This window comes from Peromyscus maniculatus, chromosome 18 (genome assembly GCF_049852395.1).
Source record: "Peromyscus maniculatus bairdii isolate BWxNUB_F1_BW_parent chromosome 18, HU_Pman_BW_mat_3.1, whole genome shotgun sequence".
Lineage (NCBI taxonomy): Eukaryota > Metazoa > Chordata > Mammalia > Rodentia > Cricetidae > Peromyscus > Peromyscus maniculatus.
The window spans coordinates 43,375,918-43,395,746 of NC_134869.1; the positions used below are offsets into that span (position 1 = coordinate 43,375,918).

General features: G+C 50.1%; 1 protein-coding gene across 1 annotated transcript; it reads left to right on the forward strand.

Moving 5' to 3' along the window:
- Positions 1–4,945: 4,945 nt before the first annotated feature.
- On the forward strand, positions 4,946–19,326 carry Inhbc (inhibin subunit beta C). Its single transcript, XM_006973288.4, has 2 exons — positions 4,946–5,450; positions 17,415–19,326. Exons 1-2 carry the CDS (start codon positions 5,138–5,140, stop codon positions 18,167–18,169), a joined length of 1,068 nt encoding a protein of 355 aa, XP_006973350.1. The 5' UTR covers positions 4,946–5,137; the 3' UTR covers positions 18,170–19,326.
- The last annotated feature ends 503 nt before the right edge of the window (positions 19,327–19,829 follow it).

Consider the following 19,829-nt stretch of genomic DNA (forward strand, 5'->3'; position numbering starts at 1 on the left):
GAGGGGGGGGAGAGCCGGGTCTCCCCGGGGGGGCCCGGGGCGGGGAGGCGGGGGAGCGGGGCGGGGGGAGGGAGGAGGAGGAGGGGGGAGCGGGGGAGAGCAGGGGGGACCCGAGCCCGGAGAGGGAGAGAAGGGGGGAGGGGGAGAGAAGCAGAAGGGGAAAAGAAAGGCCCCGGCGTCCGCCCCCCGCTGCGGGCCTGCGCGCTACGTCACCGCGTCCGGCGTGGGCGTCAGCGCGCCCGGCGCCGCTCGCGTCCCCGCTTCCTGTGGGCGCCGCGCTCGCCCGGGGCCGCCGCCGCCGCCGCCGCCGCAGGGCGCTCGCACGCTCTTCACCCCCACCCCACCCCCCAACGCGCGTGCGCCGCTTCAGCTCGAGAACGGCCGTCGCCCGTGCACCGCGCACTTTAGACGGTGACCGGAGAGGAGGGGGTCTGGCTAAGTCGCCCGAGGCTGGCCTCAACGCACCGTGTTGTAGCCCAGGCTGGCCCCGCCCTCTAGCCCAGGCTGGCCCCGCCCCTGTAATCCTGTGCTGGCTTTTCGCCGTCGTAGCCCAGGCTGGCCGGACGGACCCTGGCTCTGGAGTCCTTTCTCCTTCAGTCTTCTTGGGGCTGGCATTGCCGACCTGGACCGCTATTGCTAGCTCGGAGCGCAACTCCTGCACCCAACATAGCCTTGGCACTCGCTAGGTAGACCAGGCTGGCGCCGAACTCGCTGTGTCTGGCCGAAAGTCACATGCTTAGGCCTTCTCAAAGATCCGGTTCCATTGTGGATCAGTCGTCTTAGATGTTTTTAACCTGAAGCCGGGCAGCGGTAGTGGTGGCGCACGTCTTTAATCCCAGCCCTCGGGAGGCAGAGGCAGGCGGGTTTCTGAGTTCGAGGCCAGCCTGGGCTACAGAGCGCGATCCAGGACAGGCACCAAAACTACACAGAGAAACCCTGTCTTGGGGCGGGGAGGAAGGCTAATCACCTTCCCCCAACCTCCAGCCTGGACAGGTAAATCCCCCACGTGGAAACAATTTATTCCTCGTGGACTCCCTACTTGGGACTCTCAGAGGACGGAGGTAAGAATTCTGAGAAGTCTCCCAAGTCCTTTTCCTGAGTAGAACTGATTGCAAAAACCGAGAAAAATGGAGACCGCAGGTCCGTTCCCCACAGTCGGTCTTGGCACTGAGGACACAGGAGCTGGTGTGACCCCCAAGCTGTGCCCTGCTCTAAGTTGTGTGGAACAGTGACTTTCGGGCCATGTCTTCTCCTGGGTGACACCATTTTACAAGGCAGCAGTTGGCTCCATTCTGAGTGCAGATGCAGGGTGAGCATCTCATGGAGGCACAGACTGGTAAATAAACTATTCCTGCAAGTAAAAAAAAAGCCCGCATGCATCCCGAGGATATAGGTTGGAAACATACAAGCACATGGGTATATTAAAACCATTAGCAAGAGGCTGGAAAGATGGCTCAGTGGTTAAAAGCACTGGCTGCTGCTCTTTCGGAAGATCCAAGTGTGATTCCCAGCACCCACATGGCAGCTCACACCTGGCTGTAACTCCAGTCCCTCTGGCCTCCACAGGCACTGCACACATGTGGTCCACAGACGGATCTGTAAACAAAACACCGGGACACAAAAATAAATTTAAAAAAAAAAAAAAAGCTAGGCGTGGAGGCACACACCTATAATCCCATCTCCATAGTGAATTCCAGGACAGCCAGGGCTATACAGTGAGACCCTGACTCCAAACAAACAAGCAAAACAAAACAAAACCAGTAGAGGCCAGCAAGACCGTTCAGCAGGTAAAGACACTTGCTCCCAAGCCTAATGGCGAGTGTTGGATCCCCGGTTCCCACGCGGTAGATGGAGAGAAACAACTTCTGCAAGTTGTTCACAGATCTCTACACAATTCCTGTGGCACCCTGTGCCCAGGACACCACACACACACACACACACAGGCACACACTAGACAAACAAATTGTTTTAAAAAGTTCTAATTAGAAAGATCAGGCCCATCAACTTAATGAACATACCAGACTAAGGAAGAAGGGTACACTCTCCACACATACACACCCTCAGTCCCACAGCCCCTAAGAGGAAGGACACCTAACTCTGTGACTCAATCTGACCACCAGGTCACATGCACCAAGGGACCCATAGGCAGAGAATGTCAGCTCAGCACAGTCCCTCCCCATTGGTTGATGCAGCACACTTGGGTGGCCATCTTTCTTTCCATATTTCCATCCATCCGGTTTTTGAGATGGTCCTACACCTCGCTCTCGTGGGAGCCATGTCTTCTAGCTCAGTCCTGAAGCTCCGCTAGTCTCCAGCAGCTCTTCGTCTTAGTTATTAATATCTAACCACCTACAGTGATTCTTTGTATCTGTGTCAGCTCTTGGCCTCTGTGTTCAATAGGATGTTCAAAAGAAACTTGATTACCAACAACCACCACCACGGGTGCTAACGAGGGAAACTGGGATTGCTTGGTAAATTGCAGCCAATGAAATAGTCGTAGCTTGCAAATTTATTGTTTTGTTTTGTTTTAATAATTCTGACACGTCGATCTGTGTTTCTGACATAGCACGCGAGCAACATCTGTTTTTGGACATTACCTTTCTCTCCCATTTCCTTAGCTTTCAGATGAAAACTTTGACTCAATGGGCAAAATCCAACCAGAACTAACAAAGGAGGTTGAGCTGAGAGCATCAGGGAGGGAATATCGGGGTGGGTGGGCTTTAAGAAGGACTTTAAGAAGAGCTGGGCCATAGCGGCCCTCACCTATCCCAGCACTTGGGAAGAAGAGGCAGCCTGATCTACAGAGCTGGTTCCAAGGCAACAAAGGGAAGAAGAAAAAGAAGAGGAGGAGGAGGATGCAGCTCTGAAGTAGTTATGACTTACTTTTCTTTTTTTTAAGATTTATTTATTTATTATGTACACAGAAGAGGAAGCCAGATCTCATTACAGATGGTTGTGAGCCACCATGTGGGTGTTGGGAATTGAACTCAGGACCTCTGGAAGAGCAGTCGGTGCTCTTAACCTCTGAGCCATCTCTCCAGCCCCCTACTTTTTTTTTTTTAAGAGTCACCCTTTCAGTCCGGTATGGTGGCACATACCTTTGCTCTCAGCAATTGAGAGGCAGAGGCAGGAGGATCATTGTGAGTCCAAAGCCAGCAGGGTCTACATAGCCAGCTCCAGGGCAGCCAGGTCTACACCATGAGATCTTGCCTCAAAACCAAACAAACAAAAGGAGTCACCCTTGTAGGGCTGGAGAGATGGCTCAGTGGTTAAGAGCACTGGCTGCTCTTCCAGAGGACCTGGGTTTAATTCTCAGCACCCACATGGTGGCTCACAACCATCTGTAACTCTAGTTCCAGGGGATCAGATGCCCTTTTCTGGCCTCCACAGGTACCAGGCTATAGCTTTGCCTCCCGAGTGCTGGGATTAAAGGTGTGTGGCACCACCGCCCGGCTATAGCTCAAATTCTAATTGGTTTTATTAATAAAAACCCAAAACGAGATATTAGAGTAAGTGCTGAAAGATCAGAGAGAGAAAGGCCAAGCCACAGCCACCTCTCACCTCACCAACTCCTCAGCCAGAAGGGACTGAGCTCCTGTCTCCTTCCGCCTTCCATCTCTCTCTCCACCCTGCCATATCACTTCCTGTCTCAGCTTCCCTAGTGCTGGGATTAAAGGTGTGTGCCTCCCAAGTACTGGGAGCAAAGGCAGGAGATCCCAAGTTCTGGGACTAAAGGAGTGTGCCACCATTGCCTGGCTCTGCTTCTCAACTGGATCAATCTTGTGTAGCCCAGCATACTCATAGAGATCCTTCTGCCTCTGCCTCTGCCTCCCAAGTGCTGGGATTCAAGGTGTGCACCACCACTGCCTGACCTCTATGGCTAACTAGTGGCTTAGCTCCATGTTCTGATCCTCAGGCAAGCTTTATTTGTTAGATCACAAACAAAATATCACCACACCAGGCACATAGGTGGTGCACAGACATACAAGCCAGCAAAACATGCACATAAAATACAATAATAAGAAAAAGAGAGAGAGAGAGAGAGAGAGAGATGGCTCAGTGGTTAAGAGCACTGGCTGCTCTTTCCAGAGGACCTGAGTGCAATCCCCAGGTCATGGCAGGTCACAACTGTCTGTAATTTAGCTCCGAGTGATTTGACACCCTCACACAGACATGCAAGCAAAACACCAATGCACATAAAATTTAAAAAAAAATCATTAAAAAATAAATAAAATTACATTTACTTATTTAAAAAAGAAAAAAGAACCACTTTTTTAAAAAAAGATTTATTTATTCTGTACACGGTGTTCTGCCTGCATGTTTGGTGAATGCCAGAAGAGGGGACCAGATCTCACTATAGAGAGTTGTGAGCCACCATGTGGTTGCTGGGAATTGAACTCAGGTCCTCTGGAAGAGCAGCCGGTGCTCTTAACCTCTGAGCCATCTCTCCAGCCCCAAGAATCACCCTTTTAACTGATTGTGGTAAGTCCACACCTGCGAGTGGCAGATTTGAGAAGAGGAGGCAAGAGTTCAAAGCCAACCTCCACTACATAGCAAGTCCAAAGCAAGCCTGAGTTACGTGACAGTCTGACCCAACCACCCACCATGCAGACACAAACATAAAGAGTCATCACTGATTGACTGGTTGATTGATTGATTGACTGGTTGATTTTGAGAAGTTAAGGAAGGCCTGAGCTCCCGTGTTTACCCTGCCTCAGCCCCTGAAGTGACACTATCATATAACCCCTGTTCACAGCCTTTCCCCCAGGCCTCACAAGGCTCTGCAGAGGGAGAATCCCATTTCTAACCTTTGTCCCCAGGCCTGGCAGCTCATTTGGTGAACAATCTCCCAACAGTAGCCAAGGGACAGACATCTCTGTCCAAACAATCCAACCTCTCCTCACATCCCCCCCGCTCTGTACTGTCACTGGAACATTCTGCCAAGTTCCACCTGTCCTGGCTTCATTTTCCAGGTCAGATGTTGGACTGCTCTATCTCTGGCAAAAAAAAAAAAGAGTCATGCCAGCCAGAGGTCCAGTCCTCCCAGGGTCCCTGGTGGCCCGGACAGAGTTGAGGCCACTGCTGTGCAGACCCTGAGCGCTGGCTGTGTGTCCTTCAAGGGGGACCTGCTCCAGCAATGACTTCCTCCTTGTTCCTGGTTCTTTTGCTCCTGACTCCAGCCACAGTGGCGAACCTCAAATCTGCTGGTCCATGTCCAACGTGCTGGGGGGCCACCTTCGACCTGGAGAGCCAGCGGGAGCTGCTTCTCGATTTGGCCAAGAAAAGTATCCTGAACAAGCTGCACCTCAGCCAGCGCCCCACCCCGAGTCGGCCCGTGTCCAGAGCAGCCCTGAAGACGGCGATGCAGCGCCTCCGTGGGCCTCGACGGGAAACCCTGCTGGAGCATGACCCGACGCAGGAATATGAGGTCATCAGCTTTGCTGAGACAGGTGGGTCCATGGTCTGCAGCTCTGACCCCAAACCTGACCCTGGAAAGAGAACATCTCCCAACTTCATTCACTCTGGCTGCCTCTCCCAAGCCATCCAGCTCCTGCCTCCCAGCCCCAGGTTCTCTATGATAGGTCAGGTCCACCTGGTGGGAACTGGGAACTGTTAAGTTTCGTTTCTTCTGAAACTGCTTGTCCTCATCTCCTCTGACACCCGCCCCCCAGAACCCGCGACCCCCAACCCCAAGTGAACCCGCCCATTCCCCAGGCCAAGGACTGGTTACTGGGGAGTCCGTGATTTCTCTGGCCCCAAGATCGATCACTTCCATCTCTTCTTCCTCATAAGTACCCCCATTTATGTAAAAAGTAAAACACCAAGATTATAATACCTCTCCACACCTCAGGCCCTCGTGTCAGAACAAGGTCAAATAGCACTCAGAAAGAGGTGTGCAAGGTAAATGGTAAAGAAACCAGGTGTGATGGTGCACACCTTTCATACCGGCACTCTGGAGGGAGACAGATCTCTGAGTTCAAGGTCAGCCACAGTGATAGGTGAGACGCTGTCTCAAAAACAAAATAAATAAAATTTTTAAAAAATTCAGTAAACCGGGTGAGGTGGCTCACACCTTTAATCCCAGCACTAGGAAGGCAGAGGCAGTCAGATCTCTGTGAGTTCGAGGCCAGCCTGGGTCTACAGAGTGAGTTCCAGGACAGCCAGGGATATGCAGAGAAACCCTGTCTCAGAAACAAGAGTGAAGGGATAAAAGACAGAGGAAAGAAAGCATTGCTTCCACAGAGGAGAGAGCTAGAGAGAAGAGAAGAAATCTCAGCACTTAGAAGCAAAATGCAAGCTTCCTCTTAGGTCTGGGCGACGCCATTCCCCACCGGACCCAGTTCCTTTCCTCTGGTGGCTGGCACCGAATCTCCTCCCTCGACACCCAGCCCGAGCCTGGGCTCCCACTCCTGTGGAGCCACTTCAGCTGAGTGACCTGGGTAGTTAGTAACCAGTTTTCTCATCCGTGAACAAGGACAATGAGAGCACAGCTCAGAGATGTCAGTGGGTTAATGCGCGTAACGTCCTTAGGATGCGGGGGGGGGGGGGGGGGGGGGGGGGGGGGGGAAGGAGCAGGAAACAGAGAGGAAGGACTCAGCTCCTGTGCGGCAAGGGTCTCCTCTCTGGGTCTTCACATGGCCCAAAGAGCCAAGGACACGCTCTCAAGTCTCTTTTTTAACAGGGCATGAATCCCCTCTCCAGGGCTCCACCCTCGAGACCTAATAACCTCCCAAAGGCTCCACCTCCAAACACTGTCACCTTGGGATTCAGATTTCAACACAATTGTGGGGTTTTGTTGTTTTTTTTTTTTTTTTCCTTTTTTGAGACAGGGTCTCCTTTCGTGGCCCAAGCTGGTTTGAAACCTACAGTATAGCTCAGATTGGCCAAATGCGCGTGACCTTCCTGCCTTAGCATCTGAAACACTGGATGTGCCCAGCTTCAGTATATGGATTTTGAGGGGACAGAAGCAAAGAGATCCATAGCAGCCTTTCTCCACGAAACCTCTGACCACTCCAGCCCAACCTTCCCTACACGTGGCGGCGGGCCTCCAAGAGGGCAGTTTCAGGATAAATGACTGTCCAGCTTCTGCACACACTTTGTTTACTTTTGTCCCGTGGGCAAAGCATGTCAGTGCGGCCAAGTCCAGAGTCAGCGTGGGTGGGAACTGATGAAAATCATGCAAACCGGAGGTGTTCCCGGGGCTGCCGACATAGCAATCCACTCTAGTCTGTTCTCTGGCCCCGAGTAACTCATTTCCTTCCCACTGCCACATCCAAAACCCAGTCGCCCCTTCTGGGTTCTCCCGTGTCACATTTTCATCTATGATAACATTAGGATCAGGTTTGAAGTCCACGATCTCATCACATAACTCACGAGGCTCCTCAGGTGCTTTTCCCCAGGTTCAGGGATCTTCAACAGTGTCCTAAAACTGGTTCATACTGCCTTCTGACAGCTGACATATCTGGGTTCAGTTGTGTCACATTAGAAGCTGAAAGTTGGACCTCCCGGAAGAATTTATACTAGAGAAACTGTCAATCACCGCAAATCAGGGCTTTGAAGGTTCTTCCCCCGGAGACCAGCTGTTCAGTGTTTACTAATACACCACTGCCCACGTCCTGAAAATAAGTTACCTCTTCCCCCAACCCACCCAACACCATGCTGAGGCTAAGACAGGACAGGGTAACCCTAACAGACGTTCTCCTTCAGGAGCGTGGTGGGGAACGGGGCAATGCTGGCTAAGACGGGCACAGGGGCCGGGCGGTGGCACACGCCTTCAATCCCAGCACTGGGGAGGCAGAGCCAGGCGGGTCTCTGCGAGTTCGAGGCCAGCCTGGTCTACAGAGTGAGATCCAGGACAGGCTCCAAAGCCACACAGGGAAACCCTGTCTCACACACACACACAAAAAGACAGGGACAGGGTAGCCACAACCAACGTTCTCCTTCAGGAGGGTATGGAGGAATGGGACACGGAGCAGTCACTGATCACTGATTCGTAAACACCTCCCTCTCTGACAGGTCTTGTTGGCCTCACTCTCATGATCCTCTTGCCTAAACTCTGGAACAGGTGTGTGCCACCAAGCCCAGCAGTGATCCGTGAAAGTCCTGATTTCCTGTCTGCTACAGATTTCAGTCTACACAGATAATTTCCATGGTGGGGCCTGATTCTGCCCTGCGGGGAGCTCGGGTCGACCGTCATATAGCCCTTGGCACTCTGCCTTCAAAAATGTCCTTACTTTTGGACAAGAAATGACCTGTGTCTGCAAGGGAGAGCAGAGCTCTCTGTCATTTGTCTGTTCTGAGACAGGGTCTCACCACGTGGTCCTGGGCTGGCTCGGAACTCGCAGTGCGGACCACGCTGGCCTCTAACACATGGGAATCCACCTGCCTCTGCTTCTCAAGGTGCCCAGCCCTTTTCCTGTTTGTTTTGTATTTTTGCAGCGCCGAGGACAAATGCTCTGCTGAACGACGCCCTTAGCTCCCTCTTTTCATCTTGAGTTCTCTCCATCCCTTTCAGTCCAAACTGGTGCTCCTCTGACTTTAAGACCGCGGGCCCAGCAACTTTCTCTTGAGGAACCCGAGCCTCGTCTGGAGGGCAGGATACTGTCTCCTCTTAAGCCCTGCTCTTCCCCTTGCTCTCTCTCTCAACGGTGGTTGGCGTCCAAGCCAGGTGTTTCCAGGTTCTTATCCAAACGATTAAAAATAAAGGCTCACCCAGACTTTAAAAAGAAGATAATTTTATTTGGAGCGAAGCGATAGTATAGATTAGCTGGTGGTGGGGACAGGTATAGCTGGGTCACGTGAGTAAGGATACCCGAGGGCCCCAACTATTCCTTTCATGGGGCTCAAGGAAAGGAGGAGTTGGTTCTAAGGGATGTAGTCTATGTAGTTCATTATTTTGATTAATAGATTAAGCCATACGCTCATTGTTTCTGCTGTCCATGTCCCTGCCCGTAATGCACCAGACTTTAATCATATGCACATCCGACTATGCACAGGCACAAGATGGAAAATAGATTCTCTCTGAAAGGTCACCAGAGGACAGTTTTGCCTTACTGTGCACGCACACAAAACCAGTTCAGTCCAGATCAGCCCTTCGATGCTTCATACCTGAATATGTCGGGAGTATATTTGAATACAAACTGTCTGAATATGGTTGTTACCAGGGGCAGGAGAACTCATATCAGTGCTCAAGGACGGAAGAACATGTAGCCCAGTGCAAATAAGGGGCCGAAGCGGGGGCGAGGAAGGGGGGAGTCCTAAGAGTGCTGCGTGCATTGTTTGGAGAGTGGTGTGTGTGTGTGTCTGGCATGTGCAGGTGAAGGCACTGGGCTGCCAAGTACATTATTATAAGGGCAGTATGTGTGTGTAACTAAAACTACATGGAGGTCTCAGGGTACCAAACATTCCTGTGCTTACCTGCCTCAAATGCCTATGATTAAATCTGTATTAAAAATCTTTTCTTGGGGGCTGGAGAGATGGCTCAGTGGTTAAGAGCAATGGCTGGTCTTCCAGAGGACCTGAGTTCAATTCCCAGCAACCACATGGTGGTTCACAACCATCTGTAATGAGATCTGGTGCCCTCTTGAGGAGTGCAGGGACACATGCAGGCAGAACACTGTATACATAATAAATAAATAAACTTTAAAAAAAAAAAAAAAATCTTTTCTTAGCCGGGCGGTGGTGGCTCATGCCTTTAATCCCAGCACTTGGGAGGCAGAGCCAGGCCGATCTCTGTGAGTTCGAGGCCAGCCTGGGCTACCAAGTGAGTTCCAGGACAGGCGCAAAGCTACAAGAGAAACCCTGTCCCAAAAAAGCCAAAAAAAAAAAAAAATCTTAATAAACTAATTGGAAAAAAAAAAAGACTTCACAAGTCTCTAAATAATATAGTGTGTTCTATCCAATCAGATGTTAACACATCCTGTGCTGTCCACTCAAACTCTAAGCCATCAAGGTATTTCACACCTGTAATCCCAGCACTTGGGAAACTGAGGTCACTCTGAATTTGAGGCTACATAGTGTGTCTCTATCTCAGAAAACCAAATACATGAGTAAACAAAAAATGAATTCTTAAATCTTAATGGGGTGTTGTTTTCCATCTCATTTTTTTTTTTGTCCTAATCTTTATTCTGGCTGTGTTCCACGGCCAGTGCCCTGGATTTTTATTTTTTTAATTTTTTTAGATTTACTTTATGTGTATGAGTATTCTGCCTGCATGTATGTATGTATGCCACATTAGAAGCCAGAAGAGAACTTCAGATTCCCCTGGAACAGGAATTACAGATGGCTGTGAGCCACCATGTGGGTGCTGGGAATCAAACCTGAGTCCTCTGCAAGAGCAACATGTGCTCATAACCACTGAGAGAGCCCTCAGCCCTGCACTATTATTATTACTATTATTTATTTATTTTTGAGATAGGATCTCACTATGTAGTCCAGCCTGACCTGGAACTTTCTATATAGACCAGGCTGGCCTTGAACTTAGAGATCTGGCCACCCATATCCAACAAGGATTTTTGTTGCTGTTGTTGGTCCTGAGGTTATTTTTTTTTTTATTTTAAGAGCCTTTTGACTCTTTTAAAAGTTTTGTTTATCAATTTATTATGTGTATGTATGTGCCTGTGTGAGTTTATGTATACTACATAGAGGTCAGAGAGCATCATATCTGTTAGGATTGGGGTTACAGGCAGCTGTGAGTCACCTGATGTGTATACTGGGAACTTAACCCAGGTTATACATCTGGAAGAACAGTAGGATCTTTTTTTTTAATATATATTTTATTTTACAATACCATTCAGTTCTACATATCAGCCATGGGTTTCCCTATTCTCCCCCTCCCAGCCCCTCCGCTTACCCCCAGCATACCCCCCATTCCCACCTCCTCCAGGACAAGTCCTCCCCCGAGAACTGCGATCAACCTGGTAGACTCAGTCCAGGCAGGTCCAGTCTCTTCCTCCCAGACTGAGCCAAATGTCCCTGCATAAGCTCCAGGTTTCAAACAGCCAACTCATGCAATGAGCACAGGACCTGGTCCCACTGCCTAGTTGCCTCCCAAACTGATCAAGCCAATCAAGTGTCTCACCTATTCAGAGGGCCTGATCCAGCTGGGGGTCTCTCAACCTTTGGTTCATAGTTCATGTGTTTCCATTTATTTGGCTATTTTTTTCAATAATTGAGTAAAACTGAAATTTATTATAAGCCATAGTCGTCCTAGGGACCTCCATGCTATATATATAGCCTCTATGGTTCTATGGGTTGTGGTTTGATTGTTCTTTATTTTATATCTAGAATCTACCTATGAGTGAGTACATACCATGACTGTCTTTCTGGGTTTGGGTTACCTGACTCAGGATGATTTTTTCTAGTTCCATCCATTTGCTTGCAAATTTCATGCTGTCATTGTTTTTCTCTGCTGAGTAGTACTCCATTGTGTATATGTACCACATTTTTTTCATCCGTTCTTCCGTTGATGGGCATCTAGGTTGTTTCCAGGTTCTGGCTATTACAAATAGTGCTGCTATGAACATAGCTGAGCATGTATCTTTATGGTATGAATCAGCATTCCTTGGGTATATGCCCAAGAGTGGAATGGCTGGGTCTTGAAGTAGTTCGATTCCTAATTTTCTGAGAAACCGCCATACTGATTTCCACAGTGGTTGTACAGTAGAATCTTTTTTGTTTTTTTGTTTTGTTTTGTTTTGTTTTGTGTAGCTTTGGAGCCTGTCCTGGAACTCGCTCTGTAGTACACCAGGCTGGTCTTGAACTCACAGAGATCCACCTGCCTTAGGGTGCTGGGATTGAAGGTGTGTGCCACCACCACCATCACCACCAGAGGCTGAACAACAGAATCTTAATAACCTCGGAGTCAACCAAAAAGGAAAGAAAAATGATTTCACTTTTCAATCTTGCAAGTCCTTTTAGGATTACTTTCTCTAAGTTCCGCTAGGAAACTGAGTAGGGTTTTGTGTGTGTGTGTGTGTGTGTGTGTGTGTATGTTTTGTTTTGAAGTAGGGCTTCATGATATAGTCCAGGCTGTCCCAGAACTCACTAAGTAGCCCAGGTTGGCCTCCTACTCACAGTAATCCTCCTGCCTCAGCCTCCCAAATGCTACTAGAATTACAGGTGTGAGTCACCACTGGCTCTCTGGCTCCCTCAGCCCCCTCCCACTCCTGTCTCCCGAAATGCCTTATCACAGGAAGCTAAAATAAGACAACCGGCATTTTCAGTATTCCGCCAGGAAATCTCTCCAGCTAAAACTCACAACTTAGAAATGGTTTCTGGCTTCCAAGTTACTACAGGTGACAGACAGCCCGTAACTTGAGTTCCTCTTCCTCCAGCTTCCACAGCAGCCTCCTCACTTCTCCTGTCTTTGCTGACAGTCTCTTCTCTATCCTTCCAGACTTTGCCTGACACTGAGTCCCAAAATCAATGCTGCCGATTTGAGGTTTGGGTTACGGTGGTAGCTCCCCACTTCCGATACACATTTCTTTTCCTGCCACTTATTAGTATTGTATACCAACATAACACAGTCCAGCTGCTGCTGTTGCCATGGGGGTTTTGTTCCATGGGTTCTGTCAACAAACCCCACTCATTAAACATACTAGGTAACCGCTCTGCCGCTTGAACTACACCTCAGCCCTCACGTAAAAACTTTTTTTATAATTTATTTAAATTTATTTTATATGCATTGGTGTGAAGGTGTCAGATCCCCTGGAATTGGAGTTACAGACAATTGTGAATCGCCATGTGGGTGCTGGGAATTGAACCTAGGACCCCTGCAAGACCAGCCAGTGCTCCTAACCTCTGAGCCATCTCTCCAGCCCCCATTAAAAACTCTTGTTATATTTTTAACACAGGTGTTTGTTTGGTTTTGTCTTATCTTATTTTCTTCAAAGCCTCACTGTGTAGGTGAGCCAGACCTAGGATTTTCAGCAACCCTCTTCGTCCAGCTCCCAATCTACAAGGAATACAGGTGTGATCCATCACAGCCAGATTAACAAACTGTCTTAAAACAATTAGTTCATTCTTCTCGTGATTTTGTGTGTTGACTCAGTTTAAATGGATCACTTTGTGACCCAGGTGGCATAATTGAGGTCACTCAAGCCACTGGATCCAGCTGAGCGATAAATGGGACTCATGTGCCTCTGATAGGCTCCGATTCTCCAGCTTGCTTGCTCTCTCTCTCTCTCTCTCTCTCTCTCTCTCTCTCTCTCTCTCTCCAGGATTTCTCATCCTTTAAAACACTAAGAGCACAAGGTCGCAGTGTGTAAATTGTAAATTGTTATCAGACTGTTTCCTAATGTCTCACTGACCAAGCTATTACAAGTCCAGAATCTATACAAGAGAGTACTACATAAAGTCATGGGTATTAGAAGATACTGGTCATTGGGAACCAATGATGTAATAGCCTTTTGTTGTTCTTGGGTTTTGCTTGTTTATCTGTTAGATTTCATTTTTATTGTTTTTAATTATAGATAGTGTGTATCTGTGTGGGGGTATGCACACTTAAGTGCAGGTGTCCACAGAGGCCACAGGGGTCAGATTCCCTTGGAGCGGGAGCTCCAGATGGTTTCCAGCCATTCAATGTGGGTGCTGGGATTTGAACCTGAGTCCAGTGGAAGAACATGCTCTTAACCACTGAGCTATTTCTCTAGTCCTTGTTTTTGTAACAGGGTCTCACGTAGCCCATGCTGGCCTTGAAATCCTGATACTCCTGCTTCCACCACCTCTTAGTGCTGGGACTTTATGGGTGTGCATCTTGTTTTAGTCGGTGCTGGGAATGGAACCCAGGCATCATGCATGCTGGGCAGGCACTCTATCAGCGGAACTTAGGGATCAATTCCCAGCACCACAGAAATTAAACAAAAGCCAAACTCGGTGGCACACATCTGTAACACCAGCGCTAAGGCGGCAGGGGTTCCTTCATTTCAGAGAAAGATACCTCAGTAGGGCAGATAGGAGACGATGGGGGAATGAGCAGCTGTCATGGAGACATAAAGAAATGTGCAGCCTGGTGTTTGGGCACACACCTACACCAACGCTTGGGAGGTCAAGCAAGGCCAGCTTTGTCTACACAGTAAGAACCTGTCTTAAAATCCATCCCCCAACCCCGACACTAAAAAAATATTAAGGTGATATTATTACTACCTTTTTATTTATTTATTTTTTTTTTTAAGAAGAAAGCGATGTGTGGACAATAGAATCATTTTGGAGAGGGACTGGATATGGGGGGAGAAGGAGGCAACCACAGGGTGTGTAGAGGCGGGAGGGCAGGGAGTTGTCCATCAGTGTTATCCACACACAGGAAGAGGAGTACTGATGCTCTCACTAGCACAGGTGGACTGCGATGTGCCAGCAGGACATCCAGGTGCCACCATTAACCAGCTATAAATTTAGGCATGAATTTGGTGATACCCAGATCTCCAGGTCCAGCCTCCCTATGCAAAATGCCCTAGCCTAGACACGCAGATGTGAGAATCAGTGACTTACAGACTATGTCGGCGGTCTATGGGTATGGATGAGTTGGATGAGTGCCTTTTAGCATAGAGCAACAGGAAACGAAGACGGAAGACATGCCTCGGAGAACCTGGAAAACCTTTGCATGGGGGGCGCGGGGGGGGGGGGGCGGACAAAGGAAAACCAGGGAAGAATAATTTGAAGTTGCTAGGTGTAGGGCTGGGATGTAGCTCAGCCGAGGAGTGCGTGCCCGGTACACACAATGCCCCGGGGTCCCCCCACAGAAGCACATCAAGGTGGTGTGGTGGGTGGCACATGCCTGTAATCCCAGCACTCAGGCAGCAGACTGCAGACAGAGCCTTCCATCCTCCAGGCCAGGCTGGACTCCAAGAGACTATGTCTTGAAAAAGGCAAAACTAAAACAGAAGGATAGTCAAAACGAAAGAGATTTCTCCCATCAGATAACCATGTGGAACTCTTCTTCACTTGGTCTCCACCTCTCCTAATGTCTGTTTTTCATAAAACCCTACGGCAATTCAGCCAAGTTATCAGCTCCATTGTAACAAGAATGGATTTTATTCCAGTTTCCAAAAAGAGATAAGACATCCCTTAATTTCGGGGTTGGGGATCTAGCTCAGTGGTAGAGCGCTTGCCTAGCAAGCACAAGGCCCTGGGTTCAGTCCTCAGCTCTGCAAAAAAAAAAAGAAAAAGAAAAAGAAAAAAAGAAAAAGACATCCCTTAATTTCCATCTGAGATTTCAACAGAATTCTTCCCCCATCCATATTCCTTTGTTTGTTTGTTTGTTTTTTGGTTTTCCAAAACAGGGTTTCTCTGTATAACAGTCCTGCCTGGCCTGAAACTCACTTTGTAAGCCAGGCTGTCCTCAAACTCAGAGATCTGCCCGCCTCTGCCTCCCAAGTGTTGGGACTAAAGGCATGCGCCACCATCGCCCGACTCCCATCCATATTTCTACTAACACTTTTTTTTTTCCTAAGAAAAGGTCTCATTCTACAGCTCAGGCTGGCCTCAAGTCCACGACAGACCCCTCCTCAGCTTCTCGAGTGCTGGGACTGATTGCAAGCATAAGCCACCATGCCTCTACCACCGTCTTCCAAGTTTCATGTGTATGGGTATTTTGCCTGCATGTATGTCTGCATACCACATAGATGTTTGGTGCCCTCAGAGCCCAGAAGAAGCATTGGATCCCCACTGGAGTTGCAGATGATTGTGAGCCACCATGTGGGTGCTGGGACTCTGGAAAATTAGCCCTTGCTCTTAACCCCTGAGCCATCTCTTTAGACCCTCCTGTTACCACTGTAATTATGACCACTGAGTCACCTCTAAGAAGTGTCAAACCTTATAATTCTCCACGTCTTGTTGTTTTGGGTTTTTTTGTTGTTGTTTGTTTATTTGTTTGTGTAGTTTTGGAGCCTTTCCTGGAACTCACTTGGTAGCCCAGGCTGGCCTCGAACTCACAGAGATCCGCCTGGCTCTGCCTCCGAGTGCTGGGATTAAAGGCGTGTGCCGCCGCCGCCCGGCCATTTTGTTTTGTTTTTGAAACAGGGTCTCACTATGTAGCCCTGGCCAGCCTGGAACTTGCTGTGTTCCACACTGGTCTCGATCTCACAGAGATCTGCCTGCCTCTGCCTCCTGATAATTCTCCAGTTTTGATCCCTTACCAGAACTGCCCTCCATACTTGATGGAAATCTAGTCTGTTCTTGAACCTGCTCCTCCAAATGCGTTTCTCTTCCACCCATTTCCAAAGCCACGCCCGGTTTTAGGTGTGTGCTATTGTACCATCTCATTCTCAGAACCGTTAAGAACACTGACTGCTCTTCCAGAGGACCTGAGGTCAGTTCCCAGCACTCATGTTGGTGACCCAACCACCTGTAACTCCAGATGCATAGGGTCCAACACCCTCTTCTGGACTCTGCAGGTACACACACACACACACACACACACACACACACACACACACACACACCCAGAGGGCTGGAGAGATGGCTCAGCGATTAAGAGCACTGACTGCTCTTCCAGAGGACCAGGGTTCAATTCCCACATGGCAGCTCACAACTGTCTGTAACTCCAGTTCAGACACCCTCACACAGACATGAACGCAGGCAAAAACACCAATGCACATTAAGAAGAGGGAAGAGGAGGAGGAGGAGGAGGAGGAGGAGGAGAACCAAAAACAAAACAAAACAAACAAAAAAAAAAAAAAAACAAGTGTGGTGTCACACACCTGTAATCCCAGAGTTTAGAAGATAGCATCAGGAAGATTAGAAGTTCAAGGCTCAGCCAGGCGGTGGCGGCGCATGCCTTTAATCCCAGCACGCGGGAGGCAGAGCCAAGCTAATCTCTGTGAGTTTGAGGACAGCCTGGTCTACAGAGCGAGATCCAGGACAGGAACCAAACAAAGCTACACAGAGAAACCCTGTCTCAAAAAAAAAAAAAAAAAAAAAAAAAGTTCAAGGCTCCAAAGATATATAAATCAATATGGGGCGGCTGGAGAGATGGCCGAGTGACTGACGCAGAGTACCAGCGGCTCAGCCAGAGGACTGGGTTTGATTCCCAGAGCCGCACAGGGTGGCCCACAGTCATCTGTTACTCCCTCTGACCTCTACATGTGTGCTCTCATAGTGATCCCTCTCCTACGCGCATATACACATACACAAGCACACACAATAGCACATTAAAAATCAGAACCAAGTAAAACAAAAACTGGGCATACGGATGCTACAAGCCTGTCATCCCCACACTCTGCGAGTGGAGGCAGGAGGATCACCAGTTCAAGGTTGTCCTTGTCTGCATATGGAGTTTAAGGCTGGTTTGGACTACATGAGCCATTGTCTCAAACAAAGGGAGAAAAAAAAAACCAAGTATGCTGAGAACAGAGAGGTCGGTGGCAGAGCTGATTTAGAAGGCCCGCGATGATTAACTAGGGTTGCTTACGTTCCAGGCCTCTCCAGCACCAACCGGACGCGTCTGGATTTCCACTTCTCCCACAGAACTGCCGGTGGCATGGAGGTTCGGCAGGCCCGCCTCGTGTTCTTTGTGCACCTCCCCTCCAACGCCACCACCCAGACCGTGAACCTGCAAGTCCTTGGGCCCAGGCCACATGACACCAACCTCACCTCGCCAAGTCAGCACCGGCTGCGGGTGGAGGGCAGCGGCTGGCACCAGCTCCTCCTGGGGCCCGAGGCTCAGGCTGCTTGCCGTCGGGGGCACCTGACCCTGGAGCTGATCCCGGAAAGCCGGGCGGCCCAGGGTTCAGCCATCCTGGGCGGGTTTTCGCACAGGCCTTTTGTGTCAGCCCGGGTAAGCGCCGGGGGCCGGCATCGGCTTCGCCGCCGCCACCGCCGCGGCATCGACTGCCAGGGAGGGTCCAGGATGTGCTGCCGGCGGGAGTTCTTCGTCGACTTCCGCGAGATTGGCTGGCACGACTGGATCATCCAGCCCGAGGGCTACGCCATGAACTTCTGCACCGGGCAGTGCCCGCTCCACGTGGCCGGCATGCCGGGCCTCTCGGCCTCCTTTCACACCGCAGTGCTCAATCTGCTCAAGGCCAACACGGCCGCGGGCACCACCGGAGGGGGCTCGTGCTGCGTGCCCACGGCGCGGCGCCCTCTCTCTCTGCTCTACTACGACAGGGACAGCAACATCGTCAAGACGGACATCCCGGACATGGTGGTCGAGGCCTGCGGGTGCAGCTAGCTCGCCTGTGATACCGGCGGTCGGAGCGAGAGCCGGCTGACCTGCCCTGGCGAGGACCGCCTTCCTCAGAGGGTGGGAATGACTGGTCCTCTCCTCTGTCCACCACCTTCTTTGTAAGCAGGCAGACCGCCCTCTGTTGACCCCAGGAGACCTGCATCTAAAGAGAGTCACCCAGGACCGCCAGCCTCTCTCTCTCTCCTGGGCCATGATTGACCCAGAACACCCTCATAGACCCAGAACACCCTCATAGACCCAGAACACCCCTCATCCTAGACCCAGAACATCCCTCATAGACCCAGAACACCCTCATAGACCCAGAACACCCCTCATAGACCTAGAACACCCTCATAGACCCAGAACACCCCTCATCCTAGACCCAGAACATCCCTCATAGACCCCGAACACCCTCATCCTAGACCCAGAACACCCCTCATAGACCTAGAACACCCTCATAGACCCAGAACACCCTCATAGACCCAGAACACCCTCATAGACCCAGAACACCCTCATCATAGACCCAGAACACCCCTCATAGACCCAGAACACCCCTCATCCTAGACCTAGAACACCCCTCATCCTAGACCTAGAACACCCCTCATAGACCCAGAACACCCCTCATCCTAGACCCAGAACACCCCTCATCCTAGACCCAGAACACCCTCATCCTAGACCCAGAACACCCTCATCCTAGATCCAGAACACCCTCATCCTAGACCCAGAACACCCTCATCCTAGACCCAGAACACCCTCATCCTAGACCCAGAACACCCTCATCCTAGACCCAGAACACCCTCATCCTAGACCCAGAACACCCTCATCCTAGACCCAGAACACCCCTCATCCTAGACCCTCATCTAGGGGCTAGTCCGCTGCCAAACACAAGCAACATGGTTTCATTCCCAGCAGACAGCCCTTGCTCACCCCTCATTTGCTCCGACCATGATCTTGGGCTACACGGCCCAAAGGAGGGGTGCTCCTGCTGTTGTTTGTGACCTCTTATAAGGAGCTGGAGAAAGGTCACATGCCCCTTCTCCCTGCTCCTGCCTGTGAGGTGGATTCCCTTCCGGTCAGATCAGACCTCTGTCTACTCCGTCCAGTCATCGTGAGTGTATTTCCTCAATTTGTATCTTAATAAATTCTGTTACCCATTTAACAGACTCACGTGGATTGATCGTAATAATGATGTCACCTACTCTACCTCCATCTGATGGCTCCCACCCGACGATGGCATGTCCTAGCATGGCTCCCACCCCACGATGGCACGCCCTAGCACGGCTCCCACCCCACGATGGCATGCATGCCCTAACATCTTCCCTCTAGTTATACAGTGCTCCAAAGAACCCCATCGGTGGGTTCACTAGATTGCTGTTTTCCGAAGCGAGAGCCTTGCCCAAACTTCCCGCTAATGCTGTTTGCAGAGCCATCCTGTCTTCCTCCGCCTGTGAGGGCCGTCACACCTGAGCCGCATCATCCAAGCTCTGCTACCCTCGGTCTTCCCGCTGAATTCCAGGGAGACTCGAGGTGGAGACTAAAGGCTAGGGAGTGATAGAAGTCAGAAAACTCCATCAGGCACAATGTCTCACACTTATAATCCCAGCACTTAAGAGAGTGCTACCTAAAGGTTGAGGCCAGCTAGTTCTAGGCTAGCCTGGGCTACACT

Bases quoted from the DNA above. Each gene is read 5' to 3' on its own strand.
- Inhbc (XM_006973288.4), top strand. From the start codon at position 5,138: ATGACTTCCTCCTTGTTCCTGGTTCTTTTGCTCCTGACTCCAGCCACA. The intron at 5,451-17,414 runs GTGGGTCCATGG...CTTACGTTCCAG, and splicing joins CATCAGCTTTGCTGAGACAG to GCCTCTCCAGCACCAACCGG.